Below are 13,175 nucleotides of genomic sequence, written 5' to 3'. Positions count from 1 at the left end.
GCCACGTACATTTCATATGGTTTTGATATTCAGTGTAGGCTGGGGGAACTGAAGAGAGATGGAAAACACTGACCATTCGCACCTAACATTCCATGGTTTTCAGACCATAATATGGTCTGAAAACCATGGAATGTTTATTATATTATATTATATTATTGGCACCTACAGTATTCCCATCGTTTTCATATTCATTGTACTGACTGGAGGAACTGGCTTTGTTTTGCCTTGGGACACTGCTGCATGAACTTTGTTTCAAGATAAAACATTGAATAACATCATTCCATTTATATTTGATAGAAACCCCATGACATGGAGGGTCATCTGCAAAAAAGCATGTACAGGAAAAAAAGGTTCTCTATAAGGTAATAAACCATCATGACTACCTAACTAATTACAGCTGAGAAACACAAACATCATTATTGTAGTGCAATGGGTTGATATAATATCTAAATATTATGTTTCAGATGGTCTACAAATGTCAGCACCATGGGAATGTGAGATCAGACACGTCGTCCACCAGAAGGACGTCGAAAAACACTGACTGACGGCAGAAAGTCAGAGTGAGTTTATTCCTAATAAGTGTCGTCATTCGATTGAAACTATTCCACAAATTTAAGGCTAGCATATTTTGATATTTGATAACTCTCCAGAACATCCACAACCATGACATATATTCCACTGGCTCTTTGAAACACAGAGACGTTGGTCAGAAGGCCATTGAGACTTTAACGGAACTCTTTGAAGGTGGGCACACTCCACGTTCGGCCCTGACAGTCCTCCAAAGTGACCTTCAAGCGACGTACGGTGACGACTACGTCCATGTTGCTGCTGACCGAGCCACCTGCCCTGACCTTCGATTCTGCCAGAGGTAAGCAATACTGCACATTAAAATATGAAGATTATATCCAAATTTACATTAAATTTGTTACAGACTACACGATTAGTCTAAAAATGAAGGAAACAAAACACACAGTAAAAAGCCACATTTCCATCTATATGGCCAAACATCAATGAACAAAAACATTGCGATTAATGATATTATAAAATGTAGCTTCATTCACAAAATGTGATGAAGATATGACCCTCGTCGTCTACCCCTCCTGTTTGCATAATTATGTAACACCCGGGAATCCAACCCGGGTCTCCCGTGTGGAAAGCTTAACCACTAAGCCAAAGGGATATGATATGCCTGTGAATCAGGTTGAGGCTGTGAGCCACTCTGCCACACACACACACACACACACACACACACACACACACACACACACACACACACACACACACACACACACCCCACCTCCTCCCACAGGGAAATCCGATCCAGGTCACGGCACCATTGTAACACCAGGGAATCAAAGTTTTAGATGTATACGTTATAGGGCCTAGGGGTGGTTTATGCCCCTGTTGCCTGTGCCTTTGCCATTACCCAGTCAACTGCAGTAATACGAGTGTTAGAATTTTTATTATTAATTATTTATTTTTCAAGGAATTAAACGTGTCTTAAAAGTCGTTAAATTGTCACTTTACTATAATCCAGATCGACCCAAATATAAAAATATAGACATTCACAGCTTTTCCCAAGCAGTAGTGGACTTTTCCCCATATTGGGGGAAAGTCAACTGCACTAATACAAGGCAACTGCCTAATTGTAATACAAGGCAAGGCAACTGCAGTAATACAATACTCCTGTAGACCATGGAGTTCAAATCCTCCACGTGCATTTGAACTTGTGTTGGCCCTCAAACGAACACCGTGCTGCTCACGGGTGGGGAAGGTGCAGGGCCGTGAGAGCAATCTTTGTTGCTGTTGTTCTAGCAAGCTACAAATACAGGTTGGTCATCAGGGCAGTGGTTCTCAAACTTCCCAGGCCGTGACCGGACCCTAAAATAATTATATTTGAACTGGGAACCACCCACCATGACAAGCATTTGGAATTATAGGCGTTGACAAGGCATTACATTTAGCTTGCCTCTTTCTTATATTATTTGACAATTTGGCCAATTTTTGACCAGTTATTATAGTATTGCTTGTTGATTACTTTTGATGCATTAATGGTCTTTACATTTTTGTAAAAATAAATAAATCAAGGTATAAAGAATGTCATAGAATTCGTTAAATTGTCACTTTACTGTCATACAGACCAAAAAGGAATATTTATTCCCATTTAAGGTTACCATTGTATGCCTTATTTTTAATTTGGAATGTTGTTTATAATGTTTATCCTTATTTATTTATTGAGTACTAACTAAAGTGCTGGGAGGAATATTTTGGAAATTCAAGCTCAACAACGTTAGTGAATAAAGGTCTGAGAAATATTAGTTAAATATAGTTATGAATTCTTTGGACAGAAGTGTTATTTTGCTGACACTTTTGTTTATGACCACTTGGGGGCGACATGCACTAGAATAGGTCACAATGATGAAAAGCTCACATAACAATGCATGGTGAATTGGTGATACAAGGAAAACATGTTTTTATAAACGCATGTACTTTATTTTCGCATAGTGTATAAATAATGCATTCATATGAAAGGTATAACTTGGCCAAAGTAATACTAGCCCATACAAAAATACTTAATTGCAGAGAAGACACTGTTACACCATCATGTACTTCATAATGAGGAATTGTATTCCTCCTTAAAGGACCACTTCACCACTTTTCAACCTACCTTCATATAATTGGTCCTCACTAATGTTCATGATCAAATGCCACGATTATTTTTTCCTACTCGGTCTGTGTCTCATGGGAGGGCTGTGGGCAGTTCAGAAATCCGTCCACCAGTGACATCATCGATGGGGAATCCAAGCTAATAGAAACCGCAGGCTTTCTATTCCTGAAAAGTTGCAATAGCGAAAATGGAAGCCATCGAACGTTCTCACGATAATACAAATCTTCTGCCATGATGTCACTGGTGGACAGGTTTCTGAACTTCCCACAGCCCCTTCTACTGTATATATGAGACAGAAAATAAATTTGATATTTTATCATGAACATTAGTGAGGACCAATTATATAAAGAGATGTTGAAAAGTGGTGAAGTGGTCCTTTAATCATTCACATTGTAATATTCACTTCTAGGCCTACTTGGAATATGCAGGCATACCAGCTAAAACACAGGTATACAGTATATTGTATGTTCAGTTTTCGATGTTGTGTCATTAAAAACTAAGCGATGTCCGCTCCTAGTTTAATTTGTTTCAGTCATATGTCACATCAAAAAGCAAGCACAGAATACCGCGAAATATGGGTCAAAGCCCTATGTAAACTGTATCGCAATAGGACAACATTTATGCTTATTTTAAACACAAATGCAGAGGTTCTGAGTAATAAAACCTAGTATCCAATGATTGTTTTCAAGTACAAACGCAACTCATAAGGGGCGTATACAGAAAAAGGCACTGTCATGAAGGGTGAGAACTAAGCATGCAGATACGTAGATAAACATAGTATGTTTTTAGTTGCTACTTATAGTGTAGGGTTCCTTTTCTTTATCATCTGCTCTACAGTGTATGAGTTACTGTTAAAACGGCCCACTTATACTGGGTGCAACTTGTAAACACAATGCCATGTTCAGCTTATTGGTTATAGTCAGAGGAAAGTAGACTTATTTTCCTCGGTCGAGTGACTGAATTAAAGATATGGCTTCGTTTCATACAGTGTGTGTGTGTAGTATACATCAGACCTTGTCTGAAGTGAGTGGTGCAACAGCGCCTCCTGTTGGTACCCCCTAAACATAGGGACAGACAGACATTGCTGGTTCTAGGAGTGGTTGCACCACTCAATAATGGACTGTGACATCATATCCACATGGTTAGCAGCGTATTATGATACAGTACTCTAAGCACATATATAATATCATACTATAACGTACAGCGCTGTTTGTTTTGGTGTGTAGTGTTGGCTCAGATTTAGAATTAAACTTGCAGCATTTGTGTCAACATCTTTGGAGTACCAAATGGCCAGGGATGGGGGACAATTATTCTGGTACTATGTTGTCATTCACAAGCAGGGTGACCAGAGTCAAACTGTTCATTTGAGGGACAGAAGTATCGCTTGTGTGGGACGAGTGGGACAGGTCGGGGGTTATAGCAACGTATTACTTAAGTTGCTATTAAAAATGCTGTATGTCATATTCGACCATAGGTCTATAGTATTGCCTATAATTTTGTTATTAACCCCCCTCTGGCGTCTAAAATTTTGATTTAAAACGATAATTTTGGTCATGGGTGGTATGGCCAACTTGGTACTGTATAGCCTATTCTCATGTTAACAGGCTTACAAACACATCTTGCAGGAAAAGAGACAATTGAGGGGGGCTTTACAACAGAAAGCCGACTATTAGGGGACTAACTATTAGGGCACTATTTGAACACTGATGCCCGCCGGTCACAATGTGGGACCAGGGGCTCAATTTGTGGGACACCGACCTGAAAAGTCTTGAGGGACATGAGGGACTGTCCCATGCAAAGGGAGACATCTGGTCACCCTAATCACAAGAGATACTCAAACGTTCAAACGCTCGCATACAGTAAATACAGTACTACATGTGCTACAGTGTACGTACGTTGTACCGAGCGCCATCCTTACCGTGTGTGTGTAGTTGTGTGTAGTTGTGAGTTGAAACACGCATGAAGTGAACAGTTTGGTAACGGTGTTTGATGCGGCGTGGTAGGGTAGGGGGGAGTGGGGTAATATAAGATGATCACGTTCAGATGCTGCTGCTGGTGGTGGTGGTGGTGACGTGCGAGTCCGGCTCTTTGTCTCCCTCTGTGGGCACGCTGCTGTACTCGCAGTGTGAAGCAGTGTTGTCGGCTGCGGGTTTGGAGGGTTCGGTCAGGGCCGCGGGCTCCGAGTCCTCGCCCTGCTCCGAAGCCTGCTCGTCCCTCTTGCCCAGACAGTAAAATGACACCATGAGGAACACGGCGGACGAGGCCACGACGGCACTGCAGACTGCGAACATATGGAAGTACTGCCCTGTCCTGTCCACCAGGACACCTAAAAGAAAAACAACCACAGGGATAGTAAACATATGGAAGTACTGCCCTGTCCTGTCCACCAGGACACCTAAAAGAAAAACAACCACAGGGATAGTAAAGATATGGAAGTACTGCCCTGTCCTGTCCACCAGGACACCTAAAAGAAAAACAACCACAGGGATAGTAAAGATATGGAAGTACTGCCCTGTCCTGTCCACCAGGACACCTAAAAGAAAAACAAACCACAGGGATAGTAATTAACCCCATTCTGACCCGAGATCAGATTCTAAAAATGTCTGTTTGAAAATGACAGTTTTCTGAAAAGGCTATGTTTCTATGTCAGTCGTTCTTCGATTTAAAAAAAAATAGCAGACCTACAAGCTCGTAGCGCGCCACTGAGCTTGTAGATCTGCTATTTTTAAATAGCTAAAGCATAACGTAATGCTAACACCAAAAGGGGTTCCTGCCTAAAATGGGTTAATATTACTAGTATAACAACAGGAGAAAAGAAAGTCACACGCAAAGGGAGAATCGATTGTTCCCTTCTTCATCTGTGTCTCTCACCCGTTTTCAACATTTTCCCCCTTTACAACTTATACTCAAACAAAGTGCCATGATTCAAATGACATACAATACGTGAATATCACACTGTGACTTGAAGCACTGTCGTTCTGGTCGATAGGTGAACTCTCATAGGCCGTGTGAACGCGAGAGAAGCACAGATGACATTTGCACAGTGAAACAGGAGAGTCTGCCCTTTTGAATGCAACTAATACCTCCCCAGCCCTGCCCCCCCTTCAGACCCTGTTCAGTAGTTTCCCCCGAGCGGACTGCTGAGCACTCTAGACTTCTTGTGCAGCCTCTTATGTGCACAGCAAATTTCTGTGCAGTGTGCACATGACATAGGTTTTATTTTATTTTGCTGATGAAGACTGTAATGAAAGCAATGAGGTACACCCGCACACTAGTGTGTATTTGCTCGGTACATCATGAGTATTCTCTTATTTAACGAAGCAACGTTTCGGTCCCTCCGGAACCTTCCTCAGGCATTTGGGGGTCTAGAGGGAGAATGGTCTCTACACATTCTTTTGACTGGAGGACTTTAAAATAGCGCTACTTCAAAGTCCGCTCTCTTCAGGGAAATGTGTGTGACTGTGTGTGCACTTGACTAACCCATTTTAAACTAGAAAAGCAAGATTTCTCTCCATTTGTTGAAGCTTCACACAGTAAACATACGTTTAACTAAAGAGATTCAAAACAAGCCGCTGGCTTTATTTGCATTTAATACATTACATTATATAGCCTACAAAAGAGCTTTGATTTTCATAATTATAGAACTTCAGCTGATGAAGTACATTTAACCCATTTTGGCGAGAACCCCTTTCGGTGTTGGCATTATGTTATGCTTTAGCTATTGAAAAATAGCAGATCTACAAGCTCGTAGCGCGCCACTCGGTGGCGCGCTACGAGCTTGTAGATCTGCTATTTTTGAAAAATCGATTTTTAGAATCTGATCTCAGGTCAAAATGGGTTAAGCCCCCTAAGGTCTTCTCAGTCTGTGTGTCTACAGTACCTGCCAGCGGGGGGCCGATGAGCAGAGTGACGCTCTCCATGATGGCCAGCAGGCCCAGCGCCGAGGGGAAGCGGCTCATCTCCACCGTGTCCATGAGCACGGTGAACATCAGCGAGCCCACCAGGCTCATGGACAGGCCGTACGTCAGCACGAAGGCCAGCAGGACGGGGAAGCTGGGCCCCACGCAGCAGATGAGGTTGCTGAGCCCGTTCACCAGCAGCGCCGCGGAGAACACGTAGACGTGGCAGCCCTTGAAGACGGGCAGGTTGAAGAGGACGCCGACGGGCGGCCTCACCACGATGTTGACCACGCCCAGGATGGAGAGGAGCAGTGCGGCGCGGCCCTGCTCCATGCCGTAGGCCGTGGCGTACGGCACCAGGTAGATCAGGGGCACCACGAAGCCCAGCATCATCCAGGTGATGCCGATGGCGAACGCGCGGTACCGCAGGTTCTCGCGGAACAGGTCGAAGGCCATGTGCTCGCTCAGGACGCTCAGAACGTAGCTCGTCATTGTCCTCGCTCCGACCTTCTCCTTCTCCTCCTGGAGCTTAGGGGGCTCGTGGTCGGTCATCAGGGGCTGGCCGCGGCGCCTGGGGGGCGCCAGGGGTCTCATCACGGCTCCGCAGACGCAGCAGTTGAGCAGGAGGGCGCCCAGGACCAGGAAGCTTCCGCGCCAGCCCAGCTCGGCGTGGAGGTAGTTGCCCAGGATGGGCAGCGTGCACAGGCCCAGCGCCGTGCCCGTGGAGGACATGGCGTTGGCGAACGTGCGCCGACGCACAAAGTAATGTCCGAGAATGGTGACGGCGGGTTGGAAGCTGAAGCAGAACCCCAGACCTGGAATAATTAGGTTTAGGTTTTTTAGGTTTATTTATTTAGCATGTAGTACAAAAAATAGACAATCAAAGAGCAAAAATACAATGCAAGGAAGGGAAGAAGCCAGCTGGCTTATTTGGAATCCTTTCCTGTAGGAAGAGGTCATCGGTTTAAACAGGTTAAAAGTTCATAAAGAACAGTACAAAAGTCTACAAGTTGGCAAAGGGGGGCAGCTGTGCAATAAAGAAATAAAAACACAGACTGCACAAAATAATACTGAGAGTGACAACTAACTGACACAATGGATAATATTGACCACATTCACCTGGAGGACATTTTGCTCTTACGTCATACTGTGATTAGTTATATACCATACAGAATAGTGAAAATTATAATTTGCTTCTTTTAAAGGCTTCTTTTAAAACACAGCACCTCCTTGAGATGTTGGACCTTTCTAACATTGAACCCGAGAGCCCGACTGATGCTGATGCTGATTTTGGAAAGACCTTGACCACCAATTATTGATGATTTGGCCAATAAAAGTGCAGTTTTTTTCTAATCAATTTGAAAAAACGTAGACTCCATCAAAGTTTGTATTTGGGAGCAATATTAGCAAAAAGACTCTAATAAAAATCTGCACAAATAACTTTTTGATAGATAAAACAACTTTTTGTTTTACCACTTACACCCTATTCAAAGATATAGCAACACGTCACAACCCAAACACATTGTAAGGTGTTGTGAGCTGCTATTTTAAAACATAAATAGGGACACCAGGTTGATTGATACTGGTCAAATAATGGCTAATTCACCAGACTGGTATACTGTAACTGTTAAGTCTAGTGGAAAAAACCCAAAACAAACAAGTCAATCAGCTGTGTTTTGATGCCATCTCTGTCAAAGGTCGCTGACCTGTAATGAACCCAGCAGTGATGTAGAGCTCAACGATGGAATGGGTGAATGAGCTAGCGATCATTCCAAATCCACTCAGGACTCCGCCCATCATAACTGTCGCTCGGCAACCAAACTTTGCCACCAGCACGCTGCAGAAAGGACCTGTAGAGATGATGAAATGGGCTTTAGTTAAATACACATTAGAGATAGACAAAGAGCTACACACTACAGTAACACAAAGACGTGTGTGTTCTTATCCTGACACCCTTCTGGAAATACTCGCAATTCGCAGGTTCAAGGTAAATCTGTATAGCTGTTATTGAACAAAGGTTTGAGTTTTTTGGGTCAGTGGGTCACGGTGTGTGTGTGGAATGTCTATGTACACATGAGTCATGACGTGTGCTTGTTTTAATCCATTAACTCTTGTTAAAATGCACTTAAGTCTCAGATGTTTGCTCAACAAATCAAACTGTGGTTTGCCTCGCATTTCATCACTGCATCATATTATTGTTCAGGACGTTTAGTCCTCATTGCTCACTATTCGTAAACAAGCTCTGACAGGACAACTAAAGAGGCAGTTGGGGGGGGAAAAAAAGAAATTAGTTGTTCTGTTGTTCATTGGTGTTTTATGCTATTCTGTATGAAAACCTGGAGATTTCTAACTTTCATTTTGTACTCTCATTTTGATTCTCCAATAAATCTTATATGACAAAGTCTCAGCTTTACTGCTTAGTGCCTGTACTGTAGGTAGAACTCATTTGGCTGATTTAAGACATTCTGCAAATGTGAGGCCTTAGGCAACAGGCCATCGAGCCACAGCCAAAAATGGCAGTCAACGTTCAAAATGGGGAAACGGAGTTGTTGCTGACGTCCAAGTGGAAGAAAACAAGTGTTGGGCAATATTAGTTATTACTTGGAATCAAGACTAATATATTACATATATTATATTATAACAAAAAAAAACATTGCATGGATGCACCTGGGACGTATCCTCAGTGATGTATCCTGAGGTCAACGGGGTTTCGGGTCTCGCAACATCATACCCCTCACTCAGGCGACCCAGCCGGGAGTGATCAAGTCCCGACTTACGTCCCTTACGTAGCTACCCTCAATCAGTCCCATTAGGGAAAAACCAGGGGCACACAATCCGTTGGAAGTTACTCCAGAACTACTCTGCCAGGGCTGGGAGGTACACTTCTGGCACATATTATATTATATTACATATTACTTTTGCGCCCGCCACACCCGCAAAAAAGGGACGTATACAACAACACAATCTGTTAAGTCAGCTTCTTTTAGAACTGAATCCAATTGTTTTGAACAATACTATTAAGAAGAAGAGTCACAAATCACCCCTAAAAGGTTATAAAATAAAGCAGCAATCTCTCTCGACCTTTTAAATGAAATGTTTTCAAGCCAACAGCCAACAAAACAAAATATATTAAAGTGCTAATGTGCTAATTTTATTTTAAGTAAATATATTACGGTTTTGTCAGAGTAATACCTTACTTTACGCGTTAATGGCAAAAGTAATATTACAGTAATATATGATGAAATCAGCTATCTGTGAGAGTGGGGGTGTCACGACGTGCTCACAGTGAATGGTGGTGCACATACGTGAACATATCACACCTATTTTAGCTTAGTCTTCACTGGCTCCCTGTGAGCTACAGAATTGATTTTAAGATTTGATTGATTACTGTTACTTGCTAAATTTGCATGTGCTTAAATTCACATTTAGAATTTTTTTCAGATGTCAAGATTTTCTGAGATGATAGAATGGTGATGGATGATGATGCTCATGGAAGGGGAACCTTCTGAAAGCTTCATGGGCAAAGATAATCAACTTTAAAATAATAATAAAAAACGGTCAAAATGACCTCTGCTCGGGCACCTTTGCTCTGGAACTCCCTGCCCTAGGCTCTTAGATTAGCAGAATCAGTGCCTTCTTTTACACTTGGCATCTGTATGCCAAGTGTTTTTCCTAATTGACCTGTATATATTTTCTTCATGTTTTATTGTCTCTGATGTTTTGATGCTTTGTTGTTTTTATGTTTTTATGATTACTGTTTCATAACCTGTTTGTAAAGCACTTTGTAACTACATGTTTGGAAAGGTGCTATACAAATAAAATGCATTAATTCATTCATGCGACCCACGTAGGAAGTACAGTTACCTCCAGCGTGAAGCACCGAAGTCATAATGGAAGGCACCCAGGACGTCTCGCTGTTGGTGGCCTGGAACTCGTTCTGGAGGTCCGTGTAGAAGATCCCCACACAGGAGGGGAAGGCCAGGGTCAGAGCCAGGACCAGGATGGTGGCGACCAGCACCACCCAGCCCCAGCCCCCGTCGGGTGCTGTGACTGCCCCCTGCATGGGCACGGAGTCTCTGGTGGTCTCACGGTTGCACTTTGGCCCCTCCTCAGAGTCATAGCTGATGGCTTCTGCCACCATCTCCACACCGTTTGCCTGCTCAGGGACCCTGGTGGTGGTGGTGGTGGTGGGGTCCATCTGGAAGCAGTGGTCACTTGTCCCTCTGTGCCCATTCCTACAAGTCATTGTTTCTGCTCAAGTCCCTGTAGTGGCACTACAGTCACTGATATCCATGTCACCTTATTGACTTCTGCAACCTTCAACAAAACGTGACAAAAAAAAAGAGGACATAATCAACTCAACTTGTAAGTAACCAAACACATATTATTTACATTGGATAGAGGAATCACTGCATGGGTCCGTAGACCGTAGTGATCAGAATCTGAAAAACAGGTGCTCATTGTAGAGGGTTCAAAAGTAGGTAAACACATTTAAGTTCCTTCCCTTGTAGTAGTAGGCTCAGTTGAGTATTAAAAAGCCCTTGGCTTTTATCTTGGCAAAGTAAAAAAAAAAAAAAAAAAAACGACCAACGTATTTCAAGAGCTTTCATCAGGGTCCAATGTCCTGTCATTGGACCCCGATGAAGGCTCTCTTTGCCAAGTTGAATCTGAAAGCCATGACTTTCTTAATACTTAACTGAGCCGAGTGCCATGTAATCTTTCTTAAGTTCACCTCATTTCCCATACTTCCTGATGACAACTACCAAATATTATAAACTGTTTTGAATTTAATTTATTAAAAAAACGACCTGAATTAATACATGTAAATACATCTATGAGAGTTTAAGTCTTAGGTTAGCGCTATAGCCTACAGGTGTATATCTGAGTCCGTTTCTGCCTGGCTCTGACTCAAGATTATAGAGGAGTGTACGTAATAATAATACAGTACTTGTCTAGTATGAAACTTGCAAGTACTTGGGAAAGTCCTGAAATGAATGGCCCTCTGTGTGGAGTCTGGAATCTTTTCAGCAGCATATTGGTCAACACAGTGACATGACAGAGCAGTCTGCTAGGGCTGCTGTCATACTGTCCTATTTTCATCTGTCAGATCCACACTGGAGCTGCCAATAAATAAATATTGCCACATTACCACAAGCACTTATAGGCCAGGGGTTCCGGCCGGGGACCCCCAGGGGTCCTTGAGGGAGTTCCCAGCTAAATGATAGTTTTTTGTTTTTTCTATGCAGGGATAGGCTGACAGGAAATGGGGAGAGAGACAGGGGGGACATGCAGTAAAGGCCGTCGGGATCTGGAGTCGAACCCACAGCACACTGCCAGACTGGATGTCCTGCAGCCAAGGTGCCTGGACCGCTGAGCCACGGCCCAGGCCATGCAGGTCTGTAACTCTGAGAGTGTACGAATGGAACCATTGATTTTACAGTATAAATTGGGGTCCCAGAGATAGAAATGCCATTACATGGGGGGGTCAAACTGGGGGTCCTTGAATCACTCCCTCTCATGGCATATCTTTTCAAATGGGGGTCCGAGGGATAATTACTAGTGTCAATTTGGGGGTCCTTGACATGACAATGTTTGGGAACCACTGACTTAGGCTATACTTACAGTTGTCAGTGGACGTGTATCTTGAATTAATGTATATTATTTGTCGCCCAAGTGATAAACTTGTCATTGTCATGATGGGTTAAAGCCGGGTTAGAACCAAGCCCACTAGCCCCGGATTGATTGAATGAAGTCAATACAAAAACTGCTACTTTGAGGACGAAACCATGAAAAGTACTAATTAAGACTTGTTTATATCAGGGTACTCCATTTTCAATTCATCAGAACATTTAAAGACGTATACACGTCTATGAAAATAAAGTAAAACAAAGAAAAAAGAAGGGAAAAACATGTACAGTATGGAGGGAGGAGGTCCAGGAGGACCCCGAATGGAAAATAGTAAAACGGTAAAACCTACTGTATAAGCCTACTACTGTAACTACAGTAGGCGACAAGTACAGTGTAGTAGCCTACATACAATAGTGAACACTCTGTTTGCTATAGTTTTACTTAATTGCTTCTGTTTTTCGTATAGCTTTGTAAAACATAAGTTACATATCACCACCAACAGCCTGGTGTACTGTAAGATCTATTCTGAACTACTGTGATGATCAAATATCAGCGCCTAGAAGGAAAACACTCAAACATTACGAACAGCTATAGGAAACGGCAGAAACCATCATTCACATGAGGCTGGCTGCTGCTACTATACTACTACTACTACTACTGTAGTAGCCTACAATAAAAATCCCCTCACCTTGCGTTATGTGTGTGACCATTTCCATAAATTATTATGCGTCGCGTCTTCCGTTGTTAAACGTGTCTGATGCCCGCATGCTGCATCCATCCATGGTCAGCCAGTCAACACATATATTATTTCTAGGCTATATACACAGCAAGCGATCCGTGTCGTGTGACTGGCTGTGATGATGTCCGTTGCCTTTTTCTTTGCCTCGAAGACACTGTGAAGACACAATAAAATAACGTGTTCGGGGCGGTGGTGGGCGGAGGCAGAACTTCGGAAGGCTTAAAAGCGGATCCTTTTGCTC

The 13,175-nt window shown here is 42.9% G+C and overlaps 1 protein-coding gene across 3 annotated transcripts; it reads right to left on the bottom strand.

Moving 5' to 3' along the window:
- Positions 1–2,479: 2,479 nt before the first annotated feature.
- slc16a5a (solute carrier family 16 member 5a) lies at positions 2,480–13,103 on the bottom strand. Of its 3 annotated transcripts, XR_013965804.1 has the most exons (6): positions 12,884–13,103; positions 10,432–10,884; positions 8,274–8,417; positions 6,549–7,382; positions 4,279–4,994; positions 2,480–4,179 (listed from the first exon to the last, which is right to left on the bottom strand). XR_013965804.1 is itself a non-coding variant. In XM_080789818.1 (5 exons), the coding sequence occupies exons 2-5, from the start codon at positions 10,811–10,813 to the stop codon at positions 4,708–4,710; spliced, it is 1,647 nt and encodes a 548-aa protein (XP_080645944.1). In that variant the 5' UTR covers positions 10,814–10,884; positions 12,884–13,103; the 3' UTR covers positions 2,480–4,707. The 3 variants fall into 3 exon arrangements, 2 of the variants coding, with proteins under 2 accessions (XP_080645944.1, XP_080645945.1); XM_080789818.1 differs by having other exon boundaries at positions 2,480–4,994; XM_080789819.1 differs by having other exon boundaries at positions 2,480–4,994; positions 10,432–10,877.
- Positions 13,104–13,175: the final 72 nt, after the last annotated feature.

The sequence above is a fragment of the Protomyctophum bolini genome, assembly GCF_963924005.1.
Source record: "Protomyctophum bolini genome assembly, chromosome: 18".
NCBI lineage: Eukaryota > Metazoa > Chordata > Actinopteri > Myctophiformes > Myctophidae > Protomyctophum > Protomyctophum bolini.
Note: the sequence above shows the minus strand (reverse complement) of the source record. Positions and strands in the feature narration are given on the sequence as shown.